The sequence below is a fragment of the Taudactylus pleione genome, unplaced genomic scaffold (genome assembly GCF_031769625.1).
Source record: "Taudactylus pleione unplaced genomic scaffold, aTauple2 ptg001441l, whole genome shotgun sequence".
Lineage (NCBI taxonomy): Eukaryota > Metazoa > Chordata > Amphibia > Anura > Myobatrachidae > Taudactylus > Taudactylus pleione.
Genome location: NW_028285840.1, coordinates 944,942 through 971,836, shown reverse-complemented (window position 1 = coordinate 971,836; position 26,895 = coordinate 944,942). Strand labels below are relative to the sequence as shown.

The following is a 26,895-nucleotide window of genomic DNA, read 5'->3' as shown; positions in this document are numbered from 1 at the left end:
ATACAGCCCAGCATGGATCATACAGTATATACACCTGAGTATAATACAGCCTCAGCATGGATCATACAGTATATACACCTGAGTATAATACAGCCTAGCATGGATCATATATACACCTGAGTATAATATAGCCCAGCATGGATCATACAGTATATACACCTGAGTATAATACAGACCAGCATGGATCATACAATATATACACCTGAGTATAATACAACCCAGCATGGATCATACAGTATATACACCTGAGTATAATACAGCCTCAGCATGGATCATACAGTATATACACCTGAGTATAATACAGGCCAGCATGGATCATACAGTATATACACCTGAGTATAATATAGCCCAGCATGGATCATATATACACCTGAGTATAATATAGCCCAGCATGGATCATATATACACCTGAGTATAATACAGCCTAGAATGGATCATATATACACCTGAGTATAATACAGCCCAGCATGGACCATATATACACCTGAGTATAATACAGCCCAGCATGGATCATATATACACCTGAGTATAATACAGCCTAGCATGGATCATATATACACCTGAGTATAATACAGCCCAGCATGGATCATACAGTATATACACCTGAGTATAATACAGCCCAGCATGGATCATACAGTATATACACCTGAGTATAATACAGCCCAGCATGGACCATACAGTATATACACCTGAGTATAATACAGCCCAGCATGGATCATACAGTATATACACCTGAGTATAATACAACCCAGCATGGACCATACAGTATATACACCTGAGTATAATACAGCCCAGCATGGACCATACAGTATATACACCTGAGTATAATATAGCCTAACATGGATCATATAGTATATACACCTGAGTATAATACAGCCCAGCATGGACCATACAGTATATACACCTGAGTATAATACAGCCCAGCATGGATCATATATACACCTGAGTATAATACAGCCTAGAATGGATCATATATACACCTGAGTATAATACAGCCCAGCATGGACCATACAGTATATACACCTGAGTATAATACAGCCCAGCATGGACCATACAGTATATACACCTGAGTATAATACAGCCCAGCATGGACCATACAGTATATACACCTGAGTATAATATAGCCTAACATGGATCATATATACACCTGAGTATAATACAGCCCAGCATGGATCATACAGTATATACACCTGAGTATAATATAGCCCAGCATGGATCATATATACACCTGAGTATAATACAGCCTAGAATGGATCATATATACACCTGAGTATAATACAGCCCAGCATGGACCATACAGTATATACACCTGAGTATAATACAGCCCAGCATGGACCATACAGTATATACACCTGAGTATAATACAGCCTAGCATGAATCATACAGTATATACACCTGAGTATAATACAGCCCAGCATGGACCATACAGTATATACACCTGAGTATAATACAGCCCAGCATGGACCATACAGTATATACACCTGAGTATAATACAGCCCAGCATGGACTATACAGTATATACACCTGAGTATAATACAGCCCAGCATGGACCATACAGTATATACACCTGAGTATAATACAGCCCAGCATGGATCATACAGTATATACACCTGAGTATAATACAGCCCAGCATGGATCATACAGTATATACACCTGAGTATAATACAGCCCAGCATGGACCATACAGTATATACACCTGAGTATAATACAGCCCAGCATGGACCATACAGTATATACACCTGAGTATAATACAGCCCAGCATGGATCATACAGTATATACACCTGAGTATAATACAGCCCAGCATGGATCATACAGTATATACACCTGAGTATAATACAGCCCAGCATGGATCATACAGTATATACACCTGAGTATAATACAGCCCAGCATGGATCATATATACACCTGAGTATAATATAGCCCAGCATGGACCATACAGTATATACACCTGAGTATAACACAGCCCAGCATGGATCATACAGTATATACACCTGAGTATAATACAGCCCAGCATGGATCATACAGTATATACACCTGAGTATAATACAGCCCAGCATGGATCATACAGTATATACACCTGAGAATAATATAGCCCAGCATGGACCATACAGTATATACACCTGAGTATAACACAGCCCAGCATGGATCATACAGTATATACACCTGAGTATAATACAGCCCAGCATGGATCATACAGTATATACACCTGAGTATAATACAGCCCAGCATGGATCATACAGTATATACACCTGAGTATAATACAGCTCAGCATAGATCATACAGTATATACACCTGAGTATAATACAGCCTCAGCATGGATCATACAGTATATACACCTGAGTATAATACAGCCCAGTATGGATCATACAGTATATACACCTGAGTATAATACAGCCTCAGCATGGATCATACAGTATATACACCTGAGTATAATACAGCCTCAGCATGGACCATACAGTATATACACCTGAGCATAATACAGCCCAGCATGGATCATACAGTATATACACCTGAGTATAATACAGCCCAGCATGGATCATATATACACCTGAGTATAATACAGCCTAGAATGGATCATACAGTATATACACCTGAGTATAATACAGCCCAGCATGGATCATACAGTATATACACCTGAGTATAATACAGCCCAGCATGGATCATACAGTATATACACCTGAGTATAATACAGCCCAGCATGGATCATACAGTATATACACCTGAGTATAATACAGCATAGCATGGATCATACAGTATATACACCTGAGTATAATACAGCCCAGCATGGATCATACAGTATATACACCTGAGTATAATACAGCCCAGCATGGATCATACAGTATATACACCTGAGTATAATACAGCTCAGCATGGATCATACAGTATATACACCTGAGTATAATACAGCCCAGCATGGATCATACAGTATATACACCTGAGTATAATACAGCCCAGCATGGATCATACAGTATATACACCTGAGTATAATACAGCATAGCATGGATCATACAGTATATACACCTGAGTATAATACAGCCCAGCATGGATCATACAGTATATACACCTGAGTATAATACAGCCCAGCATGGATCATACAGTATATACACCTGAGTATAATACAGCTCAGCATGGATCATACAGTATATACACCTGAGTATAATACAGCCCAGCATGGATCATACAGTATATACACCTGAGTATAATACAGCCCAGCATGGATCATACAGTATATACACCTGAGTATAATACAGCCTCAGCATGGATCATACAGTATATACATCTGGATCAGTAAAGCATCCTGAGATCATTCATGTGTGGGGTTGATTCTCAGCCAAGGGAGTGGGATCACTCACAATTTTGACTAAAGCTGCTCACACACACAGCGATATTTTACCCTATTTGGCTGATTTCGACGAATCGTGATGACAAATCGTGTAAAATATGCGAAAATCATGAGTGTCTATTCACCATCACGATGCTGACGCGCGTCCCCGCTCGTCGTACATCGCATCTTCAGACCTGCCGTGCTGTAGGTCAGATTTGCCAATCTGGGACACATTGCACTGGATGCACGGTAGATCTGAAGTCAGATTGGATATTTTTTACTCCAAATCGTGACCATGACTGCCGGGGAGCTGCCGGGGTAGAGTTTAGGGGAAATCGCACACATCGTGGGATCGTGTGCAGATTGCTATGTGTGTGGGCACCTTAATAACACAGCCATGAGTAAAGAATGGCACCAAAAAATCCTCCAAAAGCAACTTCTCCCATCCATCCAAGAACAGTTTGGTGAGGAACAATGTCTTCTCCAGCATGATGGTGCACCTTGCCATAAGGCTAAAGTTATAACTAAGTGGCTCGGGGTACAAAATATAGAAATTTTGGGTACATGGCCAGGAAACTCACCAGACCTTAATCCCATTGAGAACTTGTGGTCAGTCCTCAAGAGGTGGGTGGACAAACACATACCCACAAATTCTGACAAACTCCAAGCACTGATTAGAGAAGAATGGGCGGTCAACAGTCAGTATGTGGCCCAGAAGGTGAGTGACAGCATGCCAGGGCGTATTGCAGGGGTCTTGAAAAAGAAGGGTCAGCACTGCAAATATTCACTCTTTGTATAAACAATGTAATTGTCAATAAAAGCCTGTGACACTTATGTAATGCTGTAATGTTACTTCAGTATATCATAGTAACATCTGACACAAAGGTCTAAAAACATTGAAGCAGCAAACTTTGTACAAACCAATACTTGTGTCATTCTCAACACTTTTGGCCATGGATGTATATCACATGAGTATAGTACAGCCCAGCATGGATCCTATATACACCTGTGTATAATACGGATCAGCATGGATCATATTACTGTATAACAGAGAAGGATATTGGGTGTAGTAGTCATAGACCTGAGTATACAGTCAGGTGCATAAATATTAGGACATTGACAGAATTCTCATATTTTGGCCTCTATTCACCACCACAATGGCTTTGAAATGAAACAAACAAGATGTGCTTTAACTGCAGACTTTCAGATTTAATATGAGGGTAATTACATCCAAATCAGGTGAACGGTGTAGGAATTACAACGGTTTCTATATGTGCCTCCCACTTTTTAAGGGGCCAAAAGTAATGGGACAAACTAAACAATCCTAAATCTAACTTTCACTTTTTAATACTTTGTTGCAAATCCTTTGCAGGCAATTGCAGCCTGAAGTCTGGAACGCATAGACATCACCAGACGCTGGGTTTCATCCCTGGTGATGCTCTGCCAGGCCTCTATTGCAAATGTCTTCAGTTCCTGCTTGTTCTTGGGGTATTTTCCCTTCAGTTTTGTCTTCATCAAGTGAAATGCATGCTCAATCGGATTCAGGTCAGGGGATTGACTTGGCCATTGCATAACATTCCACTTTTTAGTCTTAAAAAACTCTTTGGTTGCTTTTGCAGTATGCTTCGGGTCATTGTCCATCTGCACTGTGAAGCGCCGTCCAATGAGTTCTGAAGCATTTGACTGAATATGAGCATATAATATTGCCCGAAACACTTCAGAATTCATTCTGCTGCTTTTGTCAGCAGTCACATCATCAATAAATACAAGGGAACCAGTTCCATTGGCAGCCATACATGCCCACGACATGACACTACCACCACCATGCTTCACTGATGAGGTGGTATGTTTTGGATCATGAGCAGTTCATTTCCTTCTCCATACTCTTCTCTTCCCATCACTCTGGTACAAGTTGATCTTTGTCTCATCTGTCCAGAGAATGTTGTTCCAGAACTGTAATGGCTTTTTTAGATGATGTTTGGCAAACTAATCTGGTCTTCCTGTTTTTGAGACTCACCAATGGTTTACATCTTGTGGTGAACCCTCTATATTCACTCTTGTGAAGTTTTTTCTTGATTGTTGACTTTGACACATATACACCTACCTCCTGGAGAGTGTTCTTGATTTGGCCAACTGTTGTGAAGGGGTTTTTCTTCACCAGGGAAATAATTCTTCTGTCATCCATCACAGTTGTTTTCCGTGGTCTTCCGGGTCTTTTGGTGTTGCTGAGCTCTCCGATGTTCCAAACAGTTGATTTGGCCACACCTAATGTTTTTGCTATCTCTCTGATGGTTTTTTCTTTTAATTTTTCAGCCTAATGATGGCTTGCTTCACTGATAGTGACAGCTCTTTGGATCTCATATTGAGAGTCGACAGCAACTGATTCCAAATGCAAATGTCACACCTAGAATCAACTCCAGACATTTTACCTGCTTAATTGATAATGAAATAACGAGGGAATAGCCCACACCTGGCCATGAAATAGCTTTTGAGTTGATAGTCCCATTACTTTTGGCCCCTTAAAAAGTGGGAGGCACATATAGAAACCGTTGTAGTTCCTACACCGTTCACCTGATTTGGATGTAATTACCCTCAAATTAAATCTGAAAGTCTGCAGGTAAAGCACATCTTGTTTGTTTCATTTCAAAGCCATTGTGGTGGTGAATAGAGGCCAAAATATGAGAATTCTGTCAATGTCCCAATATTTATGCACCTGACTGTATGTAATGTAATAGGTATATAGTGACACAGGCCCCGCAGTATAGGGAGGGTGGGCAGCAGCTGAGTATACACCTGAGTATATCTAATGTAATAGGTATATAGTGACACAGACCCCGCAGTATAGGGAGGGTGGGCAGCAGCTGAGTACAGCATCCCCAGTCTCTCTTTTCTGGCTTTTCTCTCATCATCACCAGATTAAAAGTAAAGTAAGAGAACAGCTGCGAGTTCCTGAGATCCCCTCTGACAAGATCTTCGTCCCTCCAGTGTCATGTTACTGAGCTGGGAGAGGAAGAGGGAATAGCAGCCACTGGCAGGGAATTACTTGTATACAGATCAGATTGGAGAGATTGGGTCAGAGGAGAAGCCCTCGGGCTGGGGGGCAGAGGAGGAATGTGCAGGCCTGTGACTGGGAGGCAGAGGGGGGACACGTAATCCTGTGTTATGGGGTTACAGAGGGGGACATGCAGGCCTGTGACTGGGTGCATACAGGGGGCCCAACATACAATGACACCTGATAAATAGAACCACAGGGCATGCCACAAGAGACATTATCAACATCATGGCAGTCACATGGCTGTATGTATTGTCACTAGCTCATTAATTATTGGGAATCAGTTGAACTACTGACGGCTTCTCTATAGCGCTCTGTACATTTACACATTAGGAACGGCAGAGTATATGATACATGCAGTGGTACACGGGGGGCCTGGGGACTACAAGGAACCACTTCCATCTAAAGATAACTACCCTAAGTGTGAAAAACCCCCACGCTGCTCTCATGGCTGTACTCCCAGCAAACGATACATTGCACAAGCCGTTCAGCACATGGGCGGCTGTGAACACTTACCTGCCTGATTGGTGGTGATGTTGACGGAAGCAAACTGTGGCGAGTAGGGGCTCTGGTCGGTAACGCCATTCACAGCCTGGATCTCGAAGGTGTACTGTGTGTGCGCCAGCAGGTCGCTGATATAAACCCTGGGCTCCGCCAGACCCAGCTGACGTGGGGCAAACTGCACATTGTCTCCGCAACGTGTGCAAGCTCCTCGTCCCGAGCCGCAGCTCTTGCAGATGATGTTGTACACAAGGTCCTCGCGGCCGCCTGAGTCTCTGGGAGGAGACCACTCTAGCATGAGTGAGGTCTCGTTGACGCTAGAGATGACATTCTGGGGAGAGGAGGGGGTGGCTGCGGAGAAGGAGGACAGCACCTATCAGGTTTATCGCATGTACAATACAGATAAGACGACATGCTGTGGGGAGGGGGTAATGGATCATTATTGCGCACAGTTCAGTGATATTGCCTTGTAAAGTATCTAGGCTCATCGCATGGCCCTAATAACATCTCATCTATTACTTCCGGACCCCCATCAACAGCCAAATAAACATCCAACATGCCAATCACATTCATATTACAACAGTGAGTCAGGATTTCTTTCACTAGAAAATAGAACAAATTAGCGGCTTGTTGTATGTTTATGGCATGGTGCAGTGGAAATAATCAGTGGCGTTAGGTGTAAGCATGGCATGGTGCAGTGGGAATAATCAGTGGCGTTAGGTGTAAGCATGGCATGGTGCAGGGGGAATAATCAGCGGCGTTAGGTGTAAGCATGGCATGGTGCAGGGGGAATAATCAGCGGCGTTAGGTGTAAGCATGGCATGGTGCAGTGGGAATAATCAGCGGCGTTAGGTGTAAGCATGGCATGGTGCAGTGGGAATAATCAGTGGCGTTAGGTGTAAGCATGGCATGGTGCAGGGGGAATAATCAGCGGCGTTAGGTGTAAGCATGGCATGGTGCAGTGGAAATAATCAGCGGCGTTAGGTGTAAGCATGGCATGGTGCAGTGGAAATAATCAGCGGCGTTAGGTGTAAGCGTGGCATGGTGCAGTGGGAATAATCAGTGGCGTTAGGTGTAATCATGGCATGGTGCAGTGGTAATAATCAGCGGCGTTAGGTGTAAGCATGGCATGGTGCAGTGGAAATAATCAGCGGCGTTAGGTGTAAGCATGGCATGGTGCAGTGGAAATAATCAGCGGCGTTAGGTGTAAGCATGGCATGGTGCAGTGGGAATAATCAGTGGCGTTAGGTGTAATCATGGCATGGTGCAGTGGGAATAATCAGCGGCGTTAGGTGTAAGCATGGCATGGTGCAGTGGGAATAATCAGTGGCATTAGGTGTAAGCATGGCATGGTGCAGTGGGAATAATCAGTGGCATTAGGTGTAAGCATGGCATGGTGCAGTGGGAATAATCAGTGGCATTAGGTGTAAGCGTGGCATGGTGCAGTGGGAATAATCAGTGGCATTAGGTGTAAGCATGGCATGGTGCAGTGGGAATAATCAGTGGTGTTAGGTGTAAGCATGGCATGGTGCAGTGGGAATAATCAGCGGCGTTAGGTGTAAGCATGGCATGGTGCAGTGGAAATAATCAGCGGCGTTAGGTGTAAGCATGGCATGGTGCAGTGGAAATAATCAGCGGCGTTAGGTGTAAGCGTGGCATGGTGCAGTGGGAATAATCAGTGGCGTTAGGTGTAATCATGGCATGGTGCAGTGGTAATAATCAGCGGCGTTAGGTGTAAGCATGGCATGGTGCAGTGGAAATAATCAGCGGCGTTAGGTGTAAGCATGGCATGGTGCAGTGGAAATAATCAGCGGCGTTAGGTGTAAGCATGGCATGGTGCAGTGGGAATAATCAGTGGCGTTAGGTGTAATCATGGCATGGTGCAGTGGGAATAATCAGCGGCGTTAGGTGTAAGCATGGCATGGTGCAGTGGGAATAATCAGTGGCATTAGGTGTAAGCATGGCATGGTGCAGTGGGAATAATCAGTGGCATTAGGTGTAAGCATGGCATGGTGCAGTGGGAATAATCAGTGGCATTAGGTGTAAGCGTGGCATGGTGCAGTGGGAATAATCAGTGGCATTAGGTGTAAGCATGGCATGGTGCAGTGGGAATAATCAGTGGTGTTAGGTGTAAGCATGGCATGGTGCAGTGGGAATAATCAGCGGCGTTAGGTGTAAGCATGGCATGGTGCAGTGGGAATAATCAGTGGCGTTAGGTGTAAGCATGGTATGGTGCAGTGGGAATAATCAGCGGCGTTAGCTGTAAGCATGGCATGGTGCAGTGGGAATAATCAGTGGTGTTATGTGTAAGCATGGCATGGTGCAGTGGGAATAATCAGTGGTGGCAGCCCGACATGGGTGTAATTCCCGACTGCACTAAGGTAATTATAAACTAACTTAATAACCTAACCTCCCCTTCCCCACTGCCTAAACCTAACCCACCCGGGGGGGTGCCTAACCCTAAATCCCCTCTGGGAGCCCTGAACCTAACCCTCCCCCCTCGCGGCTGTCCGTGCCTGGCTTACCTTCGATCGGGATGCCAGGCGCCGGGCTGCCGGCGTAGGTAAAATGACAGGCGTCGAGATTTTGGCGCCTGTCATTTAACCCTTGCCGGGATTAGACAGTCGGGAAGCCGGCGGTCGGGATTCCCTCCGTCGGCTTCCCTTCCCTATGTATACAGTACCCATATATCACACCCTCCCCTCTGTATACATCACCCATATATCACACCCTGCCTCTGTATACATCACCCATATATCACACCCTCCCTCTGTAATACATCACCCATATATCACACCCACCCTCTGTATACATCACCCATATATCACACCCTCCCTCTGTATACATCACCCATATATCACACCCTCCCTCTGTATAAGTCACCCATATATATCACCCTCATCCATATACATAACCCATATACCGTATATACTCGAGTATAAGCCGAGTTTTTCAGCACATTTTTTGTGCTGAAAAAGCACCCCCTCGGCTTATACTCGAGTCATGCCCGCATGGTACGCTGCTGAGTAGCGTACCATGCGGGCCGCGGTGCAGACTTTGTCACTGTGACACAGCCTGCACCGCGTGTGTAGCGCTGACCGGACGGAGTTCGGTCAGCACTACACACTGCCAAACACACAGCCGCCGAAGCCGGCAGCTGTGTGTTTGGTGTAATCAGCAGCCGCTGAGAGTCTGTCAGACTCTCAGCGGCTGCTGCTGCTCCCACTGCGGGAGCCATCTTAAGGCTCCCGCAGTGGGTAATGGGAGAGACGTCGTCATGACGACGTCTCTCCCATTATGCAAAGCGGCGGAGGAGCCTGTAGCAGCGTCGGGACCAGGAGCGGGGTTACAGGTAAGTGTTTGCTTTTTTTACATTTCTTTCTACTGGGGGGGTACTACCGGGGGGTACTACCAGAGGGGGGGATATCGCTACTGGGGGCACTACCAGAGGGGGGGGATTAATAATGGGGGAACTACCAGGGGGGGGGATGTTGCTACTGGGGGCACTACCAGGGAGGGGGGGAATACTGGGGGCACTACCAGGGGGGATGTTGCTACTGGGGGCACTACCAGTGGGGGTTAATACTGGGGGCACTACCAGGGGGGGATATTGCTACTGGGGGCACTACCAGGGGGGGGGATTAATACTGGGAGCACTACCAGGGGGGGATGTTGCTACTGGGGGCACTACCAGGGGGGGTTAATACTGGGGGCACTACCAGGGGGGGATATTGCTACTGGGGGCACTACCAGGGGGGGATATTGCTACTGGGGGCACTACCAGGGGGGGGGATTAATACTGGGGGCACTACCAGGGGGGGTATTACTACTGGGGGCACTACCAGGGGGGGATATTACTACTGGGGACAGTACCAGGGGGGGATTACTACTGGGGACAGTACCAGGGGGGGATTACTACCAGTAGCTGCTGCATTACCCACCCTAGGCTTATACTCGAGTCAATAAGTTTTCCCAGTTTTTCGTGGTAAAATTAGGTACCTCGGCTTATATTCGGGTCGACTTATACTCGAGTGTATACGGTATATCACCCTCCCTCCATATACATCAACCATATATCACACCTTCCCTCTGTATATGTCACCCATATATATTACCCTCCCTCCATATACATCACCGATATATCACACCTTCCCTCTGTATAAGTCACCCATATATATCACCCTCCCTCCATACACATCACCCATATATCACACCCTCCCTCTGTATACGTCACCCATATATATCACCCTCCCTCCATACACATCACCCATATATCACACCCTCCCTCTGTATACATCACCCATATATTACCCTCCCTCCCTATACATCACCCATATATCACACCCTCCCTCTGTATACGTCACCCATATATATCACCCTCCCTCCATATACATCACCCATATATCAGATCCTCCCTCTGTATACGTCACCCATATATATTACCCTCCCTCTGTATACATCACCCATATATATCACCCTCCCTCCATATACATCACCCATATATTACCCTCCCTCCCTATACATCACCCATATATCACACCCTCCCTCTGTATACGTCACCCATATATATCACCCTCCCTCCATATACATCACCCATATATCAGACCCTCCCTCTGTATACGTCACCCATATATATTACCCTCCCTCTGTATACATCACCCATATATATCACCCTCCCTCCATATACATCACCCATATATATCACCCTCCCTCCATATACATCACCCATATATCACACCTTCCCTCCGTATACGTCACCCATATATATTACCCTCCCTACATATACATCACCCATATATATTACCCTCCGTATACATCACCCATATATCACACCCTCCCTCTGTATACGTCACCCATATATCACACCCTCCCTCTGTATACGTCACCCATATATATCACCCTCCCTCCGTATACATCACCCATATATCACACCCTCCCTCTGTATACGTCACCCATATATATCACCCTCCCTCCGTATACTTCACCCATATATCACACCCTCCCTCCGTATACGTCACCCATATATATCACCCTCCCTCCGTATACTTCACCCATATATCACACCCTCCCTCCGTATACATCACCCATATATCACACCCTCCCTCTGTATACGTCACCCATATATATCACCCTCCCTCCGTATACTTCACCCATCTATCACACCCTCCCTCCGTATACATCACCCATATAATGGCTTTTCTATAGCTCCACCCACAGCCACTTACTAGTACACGGCATGCTCAGGGGGTCGGAGTCCACGCGGTAGTAGCCCGTCCGGCACACACAGTTGGTAGCCCCTTCAGAGGTGGTGCGGCTGTTGAATGGACAGGATTTGCAGGTCTCATCCCCTTGGTCAGGTTTGAACATCCCTGAGGGACATCCTAAAATGGGACAGAAGAGATGGATTTTATACATGACTAGAAGGAGGCTGAGGACAATTATTATATATGAGACAACACAGCGGCTGGAAAATTCCTGTGTAACCTCAACATGAGCCTAGGACCAGCTGCAATCTTATATAGTATCCTAATGATTAGGTATTGGCAGTCTGTCTAATCGCTCACTTATTGGTGTACAACACCCTTATCTGCGGGTGCTCAATGCCATGCTGGTACAGCATAGCCTCACACCATCTGCCAGACTCACATCTTCCGCAGGTAACACACAGCAATCCGCTGGTAACACACAGCAATCCGCAGGTAACCGCTGGCAGCACACAGCATTCCGCTGGTAACACACAGCAATCCGCTGGTAACACAAAGGCAATCCGCTGGTAACACAAAGGCAATCCGCTGGTAACACACAGCAATCCGCAGGTAACCGCTGGCAACACACAGCATTCCGCTGGTAACACACAGCATTCCGCTGGTAACACACAGCATTCCGCTGGTAACACACAGCATTCCGCTGGTAACACACAGCATTCCGCTGGTAACACACAGCATTCCGCTGGTAACACACAGCATTCCGCTGGTAACACACAGCATTCCGCTGGTAACACACAGCATTCCGCTGGTAAAACACAGCATTCCGCTGGTAACACACAGCAATCCGCTGGTAACCGCTGGCAGCACACAGCATTCTGCTGGTAACACACAGCAATCCGCTAGTAACCGCTGGTAACACACAGCAATCCGCTTGTAACACACAGCAATCCGCTGGTAACACACAGCAATCCGCTGGTAACACACAGCAGAACTCGACCAGACCAGCATCAGGTAATGGAGGCTGTGTGGAGATCAGGTGTAATTCCAGGTAACGGAGGCTATATGGAAGTCAGGTCTAGTGTCAGATAATGGAGGCTGTGTGGAGTTTAGGTGTATTTCCAGGTAATGAAGTCTGTATGGAGGACAAGTCTAGCATCAGGTAATGGAGGCTGTGTGGAGGATCAAGTCTAGAACCTGGTAATGGTGGCTTTGTGGAGGTCAAGTCTAGTGTCAAGTAATGGAGGCTGTGTAGAGTTTAGGTGTAATTCCAGGTAATGAAGTCTGTATGGAGGTTAAGTCTAGAACCAGGTAATGAATGCTGTGTGGAAATCAGGTGTAATTCTAGGTAATGAAGGCTGTATGGACATCAGGTGTAATTCTAGGTAATGGAGGTTGTTTGTACATCAGGTGTAATTCTAGGTACTGAAGGCTGTATGGACATCAGGTGTAATTCTAGGTAATGGGGGTTGTGTGGAAATCAGGTGTAATTCTAGGTGATGGAGGTTGTGTGGAAATCAGGTGTAATTCCAGGTAATGAAGTCTGTATGGAGGTTAAGTCTAGAACCAGGTAATGAAGGCTGTATGGACATCAGGTGTAATTCTAAGTAATGAAGGCTGTATGGACATCAGGTGTAATTCTAAGTAATGAAGTCTGTATGGACATCAGGTGTAAATCTAGGTAATGAAGGCTTTATGGACATCAGGTGTAATTCTAGGTAATGAAGGCTGTATGGACATCATGTACTCTGCTCATTGAGTCAGTGTGGAACGTGCACAGACAAAACCCGGTGTACTCCCATTGTGTTATAGATGGCGGCTCTGTGCCCGGCTGCCCTCGCTCCGCCAGGCGATCACAGATTTTTGACACCGACAGAATAGTGGTTACTCATACCCGACTAGGCTTACTGCACCATCCCTAGGGATCCCTTCACAGTCAGTAACTACCTGTTACCGATTCCTCCCACTGCGTATTGGGCGATTAACTTGCTGCCACCAGCAGGCACATACACCGGCACCTGGAACTGCCTACTTCTGGGTATGTGCGGACAAGCAACTGCAACATTTCTTGGGTAGTGTGAAGTAATTCCCACTGGACCCTTACTAAAAACCAGTCTGCACTGAGAAGCTGGCAAAGGGTTTCAGCTTGGAGACACTGGGCTTAATCCAGAACAGCTGTGGCATGGAGTAGAGTTTGGCGCTACTGTGCTAGTCACAGGCAGATACAGGCGTCTTAAGGCAACATGATTACTTATCATCGGTCTTTAAAAAGACAGGTCTCTTGCTAAAGGTGCTGGGACAATCACAGCATACAGCTATTCTTCAGAAGTACAACATCTTTTATGTTCAGGGGATATACACTCTACAGAGCCCTTTATATACTGTAGTAAAAGGGCACAATACAGCAGGTTGTAATCCTGCCCATATACCTCCAAGACCGACCCATCTCTCCTCCCGTTTGTCTCCAAACTCCTTGAGCGTGTTGTCTACACCCGCCTTACCACCTTTCTTTCCTCCCACTACCTACTTGACCCACGTCAGGCTTCCGTTCTCTCCACTCCATGGAAACTGCCCTTACAAAAGTCAACAACGACCTCCTTGGTGCCAAATCCAAGGGCCTCTACTCCCTGCTCATTCTCCATGACCTCTCTGCTGCTTTTGACACTGTGGATCACCCCTCTCCTGATGCATATCCTTCACACCCTTGGTCTACGTGACACTGCCCTCTCCTGGTAGTCCTCCTACCTAATGACCGATCCTTCTCGGCCTCTCTTCCCCTCCGTTTCCACTAATGGTAGGTGTTCTCCAAGGTTCAGTTATTGGACCTCTCCTATTTTCCCTCTATACATCTTCTTTAGGTGAACTCACCCACCCGCCCACTCCGCTCAACAAACGCCGCCTCTCTTGCCAACTGATTACTTCTTCCCACTCCCGCCTCCAAGATTTTGCCAGTGCTGCTCCCTACCTCTGGAACTCTCTCCATCCAGCTCTCATCCTAACCTGCTGCTCCGTGCTTCGTGCTCCCCTCCCGGTTTTCGCGGGAGGTTCCCGATTTTTCGGGTAGCCCCCCGCACCCCCGGAAGGGTAGGCACTCCTCCTGCATTCTGCCCACTTCCTAGTGAAGTGATCAGAATGGGGAGAATTTCCGCGAAAATCGCAGGTCCCCGTGTAGGGGGCAGGGCTTAATGACGAGATTATCAGTGAATCGTGTCATTTAGCCTCGCCCCCTATTTAAATTTAAGCCAATTGCAGCAATTTGTCACGAAGGGGGCAGGGCTTAATGACGTGACCTGTCAGGCCCCCATCACAGCCCACCTGCTTCTCCTACCAAGGCTTCTCCCGGGAAGCAGAAGCCAAAGGTAGGCACTATGGGCTGTATTCAATCTGGAGCGAAAAGCCGTTTTAGCGTGTTTTTCTACGGAAACTTTTCGCCGATGTCATTTTCACCTGTTTTGATTTTACTCCGTATTCAATTTGGAAGACATTCCACCTAGGCGGAAAGTCAATGCAACGTAATAGGCGAAAAAGTATCGCCTATGAATAGCAGGCGGAAAAAAGTGCAGAATTGGGGTTTTGGAGTACAACGTTGCGGGAACCCCCGTGCAGCCTTCAGACAGTCCTCCAAAGGTAAACACTGTAAAAAAATTTTTCAAAAAGACTTAAGAAGACTTAAGACTTAAACAAATGTTGTGGGTCCCCAAGTATGCCCCAAGTGTTTTTATCATTGCAGGTGATTGCGGCAGGTGGATTTTTCACAATTTTTTAAACTTAACTTTAGAAGCTTTAAAATATGCTGACCCCCATTTTCAAGTACCCCAAATTTGCTGGGATAAGTTATTTTCTGCAAAAAAACCTCCTGAATACTATTCTGCATCACGTATAGAAAAACGCTATTTAGCAGCTATTGAGCCCGTTTAAAAACACCAAATACCTTCAGCAAGCCAAATCGGGGTGTACCATAGGGAACCCCCATGTCAGAGCATCTTTTGGGGGGTGTCAGGCTGATTTCCCCCAATCTGACAGTACTTTCCGCTTGTTTCAGTTTCGCCGGGTCCCGTTTCGCCCACTTTCAAATTGAATACGGGGATACGCGGGCACGCGCATGATACTTTTCCGCCTGCAAAACAGGCGAACAGTCCTGGGAGGCGAAAAAGTATTGCAGGGCCGCTCAAATTGAATACGGCTCTATGTAATAAACTGAATTCCAGCATGTCAGTATAACTCGCATACATTTACACACACTTGTCAATTGTGTTCCTCCGTTGATAGATCTATGACTCAAAACAGGTTGCTTTAAACACAATCTGATTTAGCACAGAACTGTCTCTTTCCTTAACACCTTCTTAGAAAAGGCCACAATACAGTACCACCTAGAGTGTATTTCAAAGAAAGTGCTTTAAATTAACATACGGCCTTTGCTGATCTCAGGATACAGTGATTAACACTTTCTGTGAGAGAGAGTCCCAACAACAGTCCTACCCAAATGGCAAAAGCCTTATAAAACAAAATACTAAGGTGCATTTCTTACTTATGTTATACACCTATACCTTTCATTACATTACAACACACCGTAAGATATATACACATTCTATGCGTGATTCAGACCCGCTCGCGAGCGCATAGCGCTGGTAAGCGGGTCGATGGTGGGCCATTGTGCACGCACGCGAGCCCCGGAGCAAGTGCGAAATCACTCGCTCCAGGGCTCGCTACAAGACAGGGCGGCTGTTGATGTTGATAGACAGCTCGCCCTGTTTTGTAGGCGGGGAGGGGGGGGTGGCTGGACAAACGGAGGCGTTCCCGAAGGAACACCTGCTGTTTGTGGGCGGCCCTACTGACATCACACGTGATGTCAGTAGTGGACTTCCTGATCTATTAGAGCAGGAAGTCCACTCGGGCTTGCGACAAGACCCTGTGGTAGGGTCTCAGGTCTCGCAACCATCGCCAGGCCGCTCACACACGCTGTGGGTGGTCACCCACAACTGTGCGAGCGGCCTGGAGGCTGGTCGTAAACAAAAATTGGGACTCCCTGATTCAGAGCGAGCTAGCGCACGCAAATAGTGTGCGCCTTTGAATCAGGACCTCTGTCTGTTGCTCAGCACCAGACTTTACATACCAAGGCACTGCTATTCATTTCATACACGTATGTAAATATGTCATATATCTATGCATTGTTATACTGGGACATGTTTGATAGATATCTTGTTTCTATATACTCTGGTACTAGCGCTGATAAGTTGTTTGAAATTGGAGCCTAGCACCATTAGTCCATTTGAAGATGGCTCCGTAACACGAGGGTTAACCCCTTCAGTGCCGCAGCTGCTATCTTGGCCACGTGGACTAGGTCTCCGGCTCCATCTAACCTATGAATGGGTAAGTTGGATATACCCTGACGACGCCGGGCTATTGTGGCATACATTCTGTTACTTACAGGGAGATAATTGCCCCACTTTGGGTGGGTTGCTACTATTATATCACTGAGTAAATAAACAATAGTTAACAGGCTGTATATTTCTGTAATTAAGTAGGAACCGCTGACAGCAAGATGCTAAAACCAGGGTCTCCCAGACTTCTCTGACAGCGACCACTAGAACGTCATAGAACATCTAAATGTCAGGATAAGTAGATGGGTCCATGGTTTATAGATTACTTAGAAAGCAACAATCGGCTTCCAATATCAACAGCTAGAGAGATATTAAAACACCAGAGCAATCCAGGCAGCACATTACTATTTATACTGTGCATTAATCATTCCCTGAGAGGTTACATACTCCTCACCAGCACTTCCGGGACCCTCGTCCTGGGGCGTCGCTGGCCACCGACAAGATGGGACAGTAACCAGCCAGGAATGTGACACACATACCAGAAACCTAATGGGTCGGATAATCTGCGATTCCTATGTGAATTTAGCACAGACTTGGCCTACGTGACAATGCGCCGAGCCACACATGACGCGGGTACAATACATCTAAGCACAGTCTCGGGGGTGCACGTTGCAGGTGGGCAGATGACTTTATACGCAGTTATCCAGGCATGTCGTGCCCGGCGTGTATTGGCCCATATACAGAGCTGAACACAGGGGAGATGAGCCCCAATCTGCGTCATCATCATCAGTGAGTGTCTCCAATACTAGGTGCACAAGCTACGCCTCCAATCAGGGGTACACACACTTACATGCCAGCCTGAGCTTTGTCTATACGAGAACGCTGCGGCACACCCCCGTTTCGCCTCTTTTAGTCGTGAGTAGAGATCCCATCAGAATTCATATGCCTCAGCATTGCCATACGGCCACGCGCCCATTTACGGAGTATGCACAGTGCGAATATGACAAGAAACGCTCGCCGTACGTACGGCACTGGTGTGTGCAGCACAGTTCATTACAGTGTGCAGCCAGGGAAATCTAAGAACTGGTCGGCTAGTTCCTGTACGGGGAATCAGGCAGAGATCTTGCCGGACCGGCATGGTAACGGCATGCAATGACGGATTTTCTGAATATTGGATCAAGTTATAGTAGAAGGGAAGGGAGACAGATTCAGCAGTCAGCACGGTGTCATAAACAGCTCTGCAATATGTCTTTTCAGTTTATTGTGTAGTAAACATGATTCTGCGCAAAGTGTAAGGAACAAAATCTCAGATGTACAGTACTACCAACAAGAAGTGTACCATTATCAGCAATCCCTACAAATACAGGACACGGAGCAGGAGCTACCCAGCATTCAGCTCTGTCAGATGGAGCAACGTTTATTGCAACAAAGCGAATTCCATGCTACAGAATATCCCGACATATTCAGAGCCTAATATAATACGTAAGCTCCACCTATTACTTACTAGCGACCCATCCCGGCTGCGCACGGGAGCAATTTTGAATTTACGGCGATTGTCTTTTTTTTTTTTTTTTTTAACCGAGACCTTGCAGATGGCATTAGTCGTATTTCCTCCTGACTTCAACACGAAAAGATGTTGGCCCTGATTCAGAGCCGGACGCTCTGACTAGAGCGCTCGCTCTGAATCAGGGCCCACCTCCATTAAAATGGAGCGTCCTCCTGGACGCTCGTATAGCTGTGGGTCACCACCCACAGCATATACGAGCGTCCAACAAGATGGTCACGATGGTCTTGACCATCGGACTTGCGAGAGAAACCCTGTGGTCGGGTTTCTCAACCGCAAGGCCAGGAGTGATTTTTGCTCTATCAGAGCCAAAATCACTCCCACTGACATCACTAGTGATGTCAGTGGGGCCGGCTTCAGACGGTAGGCGTTCCCATAGGAACGCCTCCGTCTGGCAGGCACGCCCCCGGAACGCCCACCAAAGGGGGCGTGCTGGTCAATCAACATCCACAGCACGCCCCCTTTGGTGCGAGACCCCGAGCGATGGAAAGTCCTTCGCTCGCCGGGTCTCGCGCATGCGCACAACGGAGCTCCCTCCGTCGTGCTCATGCGCAGTGGGGACCATCGACCCGCTTGCGAGCGTACTGCCGCTCGCGAGTGGGTCTGAATGACCCCCTTTGTTTTGACGTGGCATGTAAGAGCGTCATCTAATGTTGTCCATAAGCAAAAACAGTCCGCTAAGGTCAACTCCAGCCACGTTAAGTGTATTTACTGCCATGCGAAAGCCGACTCTTACCAGGATTTGGACTCGTGTTAAATGAAAAAAATAGGAACGGTAAAAAAAAAAAAGGGAAAACCGAAATTTTGTATCAGTAAACATTAATTTTTCGGGAGAAACCGGATAATACTTATCAATCTCTACATGGTATAAAAAAGTCCATCGTTGTGATATATCTTCAATGCTTTAGGCAGCGCTCAGATGTCAGTTTTTTTCATTGACTTGCTTCACTAAAATCATCCCTGCTCGGCTCCCTATTGTCATACATTAACGTGTCATACACCTAAACCTTCCTCTACTAATGCTCTATAGGATAGTGACACCTGCATCACAATCCATCCAGTGGTTCTCTAGATTACCCCAAACACACAGACAGACGCCTACCAGGGTCTTTATTTTATACTATGTAGATGTTTCATCATTCACTGCAACAAACACTACTCCTCCTGCACCGCACCACAGTCATCTGTGCATATACCCCGTCTGTACACAGCTGTGTGCAAACGACTTATACACATCTCTTCCGCCAGTAAGCAAAGCAACAAAGCTCCGGTCTTATTGCACGCTGTTCCAGCGCTGTAACCGATTCACTATTTCACTTTGGAAATTGCTTATAACAACAGGCAGAAGTGTCTGATGAAGGACCCGAACACTCCCGGCCTTGACAGCTATGTGAATAGATATTGATTTAGACCCCCAGACTGGAATCCAGCTCTTTAAATCAACATGACTTGTATAAGAGAGGCTTGTTTCTGCCACTAATGGACTGGCCATTAACAAAATGCACTCTAAATACAATAACTAGCATATCTTATTATCCTGCCGCTGGCTGGAAAAGTCAACAAATCCTTGTGTGACCCACAGTCATAAACCACATGCAATCTCCTAACTAGTCCTATCCAGGACAGACAAATGCAGGGAGCGCAGGGATTATGTGAGAGAGCCTGGGGAATGCTGTTCATCTGGGGGGGGGGGGGGGGGGGGGCGGCTGGCTGGCTGCACCGATACACACAACCGGCCTGCTGCAAGGAGATGGGCCGCAGCTGGGCACAGACACCCCGCGGGTGCACACAGCCAGAAGACAACACCCCATCTGCGGGAACGGACATCCAGATACAACGAGACACCACATTTGTGATCAGAGACAGACAGTTGGAAAGAGACACCCAATCTGTGGATAGAGACACCCCATCTCTGCTGAGACGTATGTGTCTGTCCTGCCATCCACGCCAAAACATGTGTCTATCTGTCCACTGTCCCCAGACAGACATGTGTGTGCATCTGTACCACCAGCCAACAGAGACATGTTCAAGTGTCTTTGGCTTAAGCTGGGTACACATTAGACGATGTGTACCCAGCACAACATTGCGTTAGGCAGCATGGCATTTGTAGACACATCATCAGACCTTTTTGCATGTACAAAAGATGCGACAGACAACCGGCATGGGCACGCATCCGCATCGTGATAGTGGGTACACACTGACCGATTTGTCGTTCCGATGCGTCGGAAATCGGCCAAATCGCTCAAGATATCGTCTAGTGTGTACCCAGCTTTAGGCCTCGCAGTTAAATGTGTACATGTCAGTCCCACTGGCCAGCAGAGGTGTGTATATGTCAGTCCCACTGGCCAGAATAGGTGTGTGTATATGTCAGTCTCACTGGCCGGCAGAGAGGTGTGTATATGTCAGTCTCACTGGCCATCATAGAGGTGTGTATATGTCAATCCCACTGGCCATCATAGAGGTGTGTATATGTCAGTCCCACTTACCATCATAGAGGTGTGTATATGTCAGTCCCACTGGCCGGCAGAGAGGTGTGTATATGTCAGTCCCACTGGCCAGAAGAGAGGTGTGTATATGTCAGTCCCACTGGCCATCAGAGAGATGTGTATATGTCAGTCTCACTGGTCATCATAGAGATGTGTATATGTCAGTCCCACTGGCCAGCAGAGGTGTGTATATGTCAGTCCCACTGGCTGGCAGAGAGGTGTGTATATGTCAGTCCCACTGGCCGGCAGAGAGGTGTGTATATGTTAGTCCCACTGGCTGGCAGAAAGGTATGTATATGTCAGTCTCACTGGCCATCACAGAGATGTGTATATGTCAGTCCCACTGGCCAGCAGAGGTGTGTATATGTCAGTCCCACTGGCCGGCAGAGAGGTGTGTATATGTCAGTCCCACTGGCCGGCAGAGAGGTGTGTATATGTCAGTCCCACTGGCCAGCAGAGGTGTGTATATGTCAGTCCCACTGGCTGGCAGAGAGGTGTGTATATGTCAGTCTCACTGGCTGGCAGAGAGGTGTGTATATGTCAGTCCCATTGGCCGGCAGAGAGGTGTGTATATGTCAGTCCCATTGGCCGGCAGAGAGGTGTGTATATGTCAGTCCCACTGGCCGGCAGAGAGGTGTGTATATGTCAGTCCCATTGGCCGGCAGAGAGGTGTGTATATGTCAGTCCCATTGGCCGGTAGAGAGGTGTGTATATGTCAGTCCCACTGGCAAGCAGAGGTGTGTATATGTCAGTCCCGCTGGCCGGCAGAGAGGTGTGTATATGTCAGTCCCACTGGCTAGCAGAGAGGTGTGTATATGTCAGTCTCACTGGCTGGCAGAGGTGTTTGTTACACTAGATTGGCAGAGACGTATTTGCCAATGCCACCAGCTGGCATTAACCTTTATCCATCCTAATTCTTCTCTGACAACTTGTTTTCTGTTAGTAATAGGCTCATTTGTCACCAGTAAGTGGTGCTTTGTCCCTTCCTTCCACATGGGCTGCTGGCTAATGATATGTAATCAGTCCACGTCACTGAGAGCTCTCTGCCATCTGGAGCCATGGACACATGAGGAAGACGTACAGTACTAAGCCAGTTACTGAGTTACACATAACCTGCGCCATAAGGTGATGTGTCCTGACAAATATCCTTATTGTGCACACATAAATCAGGGTGAAGGTCACTGGCAGATGGGGCCAGGTGAGTGCTGAGGAGGAGCACAGAGCCCATACACCCCTCACCCAGGACCCCCCCGGACACAACCACTCAGGTCCTGGGCTTGTTACACACTGAGCTTTTCATCATCTGCCCCGAGCACCACTTTCACCTCAGATAAGTAATTAATCCCATTTATCACATCCGTGTCACAGCGTGCAGGAAAGCCAATGCTTACAGTGACTGACACACACACACACACACACACACACACACACACACACACCCCCCCATTATGCACAATGCAAACACTCTCTCTATACAAACACTACACACACCCGTTATACACAATGCAAACACTCTCTATACACACACTACACACTGGGCCTGATTCAGAGCCGGACTCTCTGAAATAGCGCTCGCTCTGAATCAGGGCGTTCTTTTTCTCTTTGTGTGGCCTCCTGGCCGCTCGCATAGCTGTGGGTGACCACCCACAGCTATTGCGAGCGGCCAGGTGATGGTCGCGATGGTCTCGACCATCGCGGCTTGCGACGAGACCCTTGTGGTAGGGTCTCGTTCCCGCAAACCCCAGTGAGCTTTCGGCTCTATTAGAGCCGGAAGCTCACCCACTGACATCACTCGTGATGTCAGTGGGGCCACCCCCAAACGTCAGGTGCATAAATATTGGGACATTGACAGAATTCTCATATTTTGGCCTCTATTCACCACCACAATGGCTTTGAAATGAAACAAACAAGATGTGATTTAACTGCAGACTTTCAGATTTAATTTGAGGGTAATTACATCCAAATCAGGTGAACGGTGTAGGAATTACAACGGTCTCTATATGTGCCTCCCACTTTTTAAGGGTACAAAAGTAATGGGACTATCAACTCAAAAGCTATTTCATGGCCAGGTGTGGGCTATTCCCTCGTTATTTCATTATCAATTAAGCAGGTAAAAGGTCTGGAGTTGATTCTAGGTGTGACATTTGCATTTGGAATCAGTTGCTGTCGACTCTCAATATGAGATCCAAAGAGCTGTCACTATCAGTGAAGCAAGCCATCATTAGGCTGAAAAATCAAAACAAACCCATCAGAGAGATAGCAAAAACATTAGGTGTGGCCAAATCAACTGTTTGGAACATTCTTAAAAAGAAAGAATGCACCGGAGAGCTCAGCAACACCAAAACCCGGAAGACAACGGAAAACAACTGTGGTGGATAACAGAAGAATTATTTCCCTGGTGAAGAAAAACCCCTTCACAACAGTTGGCCAAATCAAGAACACTCTCCAGGAGGTAGGTGTATATGTGTCAAAGTCAGCAATCAAGAGAAGACTTCACAAGAGTGAATATAGAGGGTCCACCACAAGATGTAAACCATTGGTGAGCCACAAAAACAGGAAGACCAGATTAGAGTTTGCCAAACATCATCTAAAAAAGCCATTACAGTTCTGGAACAACATCCTATGGACAGATGAGACAAAGATCAACTTGTACCAGAGTGATGGGAAGAGAAGAATATGGAGAAGGAAAGGAACTGCTCATGATCCAAAACATACCACCTCATCAGTGAAGCATGGTGGTGGTAGTGTCATGGCGTGGGCATGTATGGCTGCCAATGGAACTGGTTCCCTTGTATTTATTGATGATGTGACTGCTGACAGAAGCAGCAGAATGAATTCTGAAGTGTTTCGGGCAATATTATATGCTCATGTTCAGTCAAATGCTTCAGAACTCATTGGACGGCGCTTCACAGTACACATGGACAATGACCCGAAGCATACTGCAAAAGCAACCAAAGAGTTTTTTAAGGCTAAAAAGTGGAATGTTATGCAATGGCCAAGTCAATCCCCTGACCTGAATCCGATTGAGCTTGCATTTCACTTGATGAAGACAAAACTGAAGGGAAAATGCCCCAAGAACAAGCAGGAACTGAAGACATTTGCAGTAGAGGCCTGGCAGAGCATCACCAGGGATGAAACCCAGCATCTGGTGATGTCTATGCGTTCCAGACTTCAGGCTGTAATAGCCTGCAAAGGATTTGCAACAAAGTATTAAAAAGTGAAAGTTAGATTTAGTATTGTTTAGATTGTCCCATTACTTTTGGCCCCTTAAAAAGTGGGAGGCACATATAGAAAGCGTTGTAATTCCTACACCGTTCACCTGATTTGGATGTAATTACCCTCAAATTAAATCTGAAAGTCTGCCACAAATTAAATCTGAAAGTCTGCCACAAATACATATCACATCACTAGATGCTGGTATGCCACAAATACACAACACGATGACATCATTATCTGTCTGCCAGGAAGTGCGCCCCATTGGTGCCTCTGTCATGACTGGGATTACCCGCTGCACCAAATGTTCCTTACATCTAGGTTGCACAGCGAATGTCTGAATCTGACCAAATAACCTGCAAGCTACAGTAGAATACTGCATGCAATACATCACCAAACTGCACTCACTCTGTATCATATGCAGAAAACTAACCTGCAAGCTCTCCGTATCATATGCAGTACATGGCCAACCTGCAAGCTCTCTGTATCATATGCAGTACATGGCCAACCTGCAAGCTCTCTGTATCATATACAGAACACCAACCTGCAAGCTCTCTGTATCATATACAGAACACCAACCTGCAAGCTCTCTGTATCATATACAGAACATCAACCTGCAAGCTCTCCGTATCATATACAGAACATCAACCTGCAAGCTCTCTGTATCATATACAGAACACCAACCTGCAAGCTCTCTGTATCATATACAGAACACCAACCTGCAAGCTCTCCGTATCATATACAGAACATCAACCTGCAAGCTCTCCGTATCATATACAGAACACCAACCTGCAAGCTCTCCGTATCATATACAGAACACCAACCTGCAAGCTCTCCGTATCATATACAGAACACCAACCTGCAAGCTCTCTGAATCATATACAGAACACCAACCTGCAAGCTCTCTGTATTATATACAGAACATCAACCTGCAAGCTCTCTGTATCATATACAGAACATCAACCTGCAAGCTCTCTGTATCATATACAGAACACCAACCTGCAAGCTCTCAGTATCATATACAGAACACCAACCTGCAAGCTCTCCGTATCATATACAGAACACCAACCTGCAAGCTCTCTGTATCATATACAGAACATCAACCTGCAAGCTGATAGTCATCCCTATTCTTTGATTGAGTCGCCCGTAGGCCAATCAAAACCAGGGGATGGGGCTTCGCAGGTGTAGGGCGTGGAGCTATGCTTTGTGTCCTGGCACCTTGTTAAAAAAACAAAAACATTCGGTTACGCTGTTCCATCGATGGAGGGAAACCATCGGGTTCTCCCCATCGATGGTAAAACCATGCGACATCGGCTATAAACCATCGATGATTCTGATTCATCGATGGTCAACCCTAATTTGGACAAGGCGTCAGCCATTTATAAACACAGAATGGATGGGCTGCAGTATTATGGATGAGTTTTCCCAATAAAGATTTGTGTGGTAATAACAGTGTATAATAATTTGGCTTTTACTCATTAAAAAGTACGATTAATACTGTTCAAAACTGCATGACAGGTTCAGAGCCTCGTCCTACATAGGAGATCATCCTTGCAATTGATGTGTCCCATGTCGGGGTATAATTACTCATCAAAATTCCAGTTAGCACCTGACTTGCACTGATTCCCAGGGACTAGGGGTCTGTTAGGAGGTGACCATCTCTAGTCAGAGAGCCTGAAATTAAATTAAAGCTTTGCTAAAGGGCGGCTAATTAAAGAGGATCAGTGCAACACTAATTAGGGAGAATGACATTGCAACCACCACACTCTCAGATGTTAATTAGTTTACCAATGTCAAACAAAATATAGATATGTCCTCCTCAGACATTTCTCTCCTTGTAGACGTAAATCTGTATCTATCTGATGGGAAAGCAAGTAGCATACAACCACCACCTCCAAATGATGGGGAGCTGGAAAGCTCAGACGTTGCTGAACAGAGGGATGAGAGTGACCAACAGGCCATGTTGCTTGACGGGTCATTCATCCGCAGGACGAATAACAGAGCAACAAATTCTCACAGTCAGAAGTCTGTGGAGCCTCAGAAAGGGATTTGCTTTAAGTCTCGCAAGACGGAGATAGAACTTATTGCTATTTGCAGATATTAAGGACATATCCACTAAATCTTCAACCTTCACTGGTCGTTCTCCAGTTCTCCGAGTGAGTCTGCGTTTTCTCATCCTGCCGAGGTGGTGCGGCATCTACTTCATATAATAATCCGTCTGGTATGGA

General features: G+C 46.5%; 1 protein-coding gene across 7 annotated transcripts in view; it reads right to left on the bottom strand.

Annotated features, from left to right (window-relative positions):
- EPHB2 (EPH receptor B2) overlaps window positions 1–26,895 on the bottom strand; it is a 262,683-nt gene that overhangs the window by 89,035 nt on the left and 146,753 nt on the right. For all 7 annotated transcript variants that reach the window (XM_088463735.1, XM_088463737.1, XM_088463739.1 and 4 more), the window contains exons 4-5: window positions 12,105–12,260; window positions 6,895–7,230 (exon numbers count right to left, since the gene is read on the bottom strand). In XM_088463735.1, coding sequence (XP_088319861.1) covers window positions 6,895–7,230; window positions 12,105–12,260 — 492 coding nt within the window. The remainder of the gene's footprint in view (window positions 1–6,894; window positions 7,231–12,104; window positions 12,261–26,895) is intronic.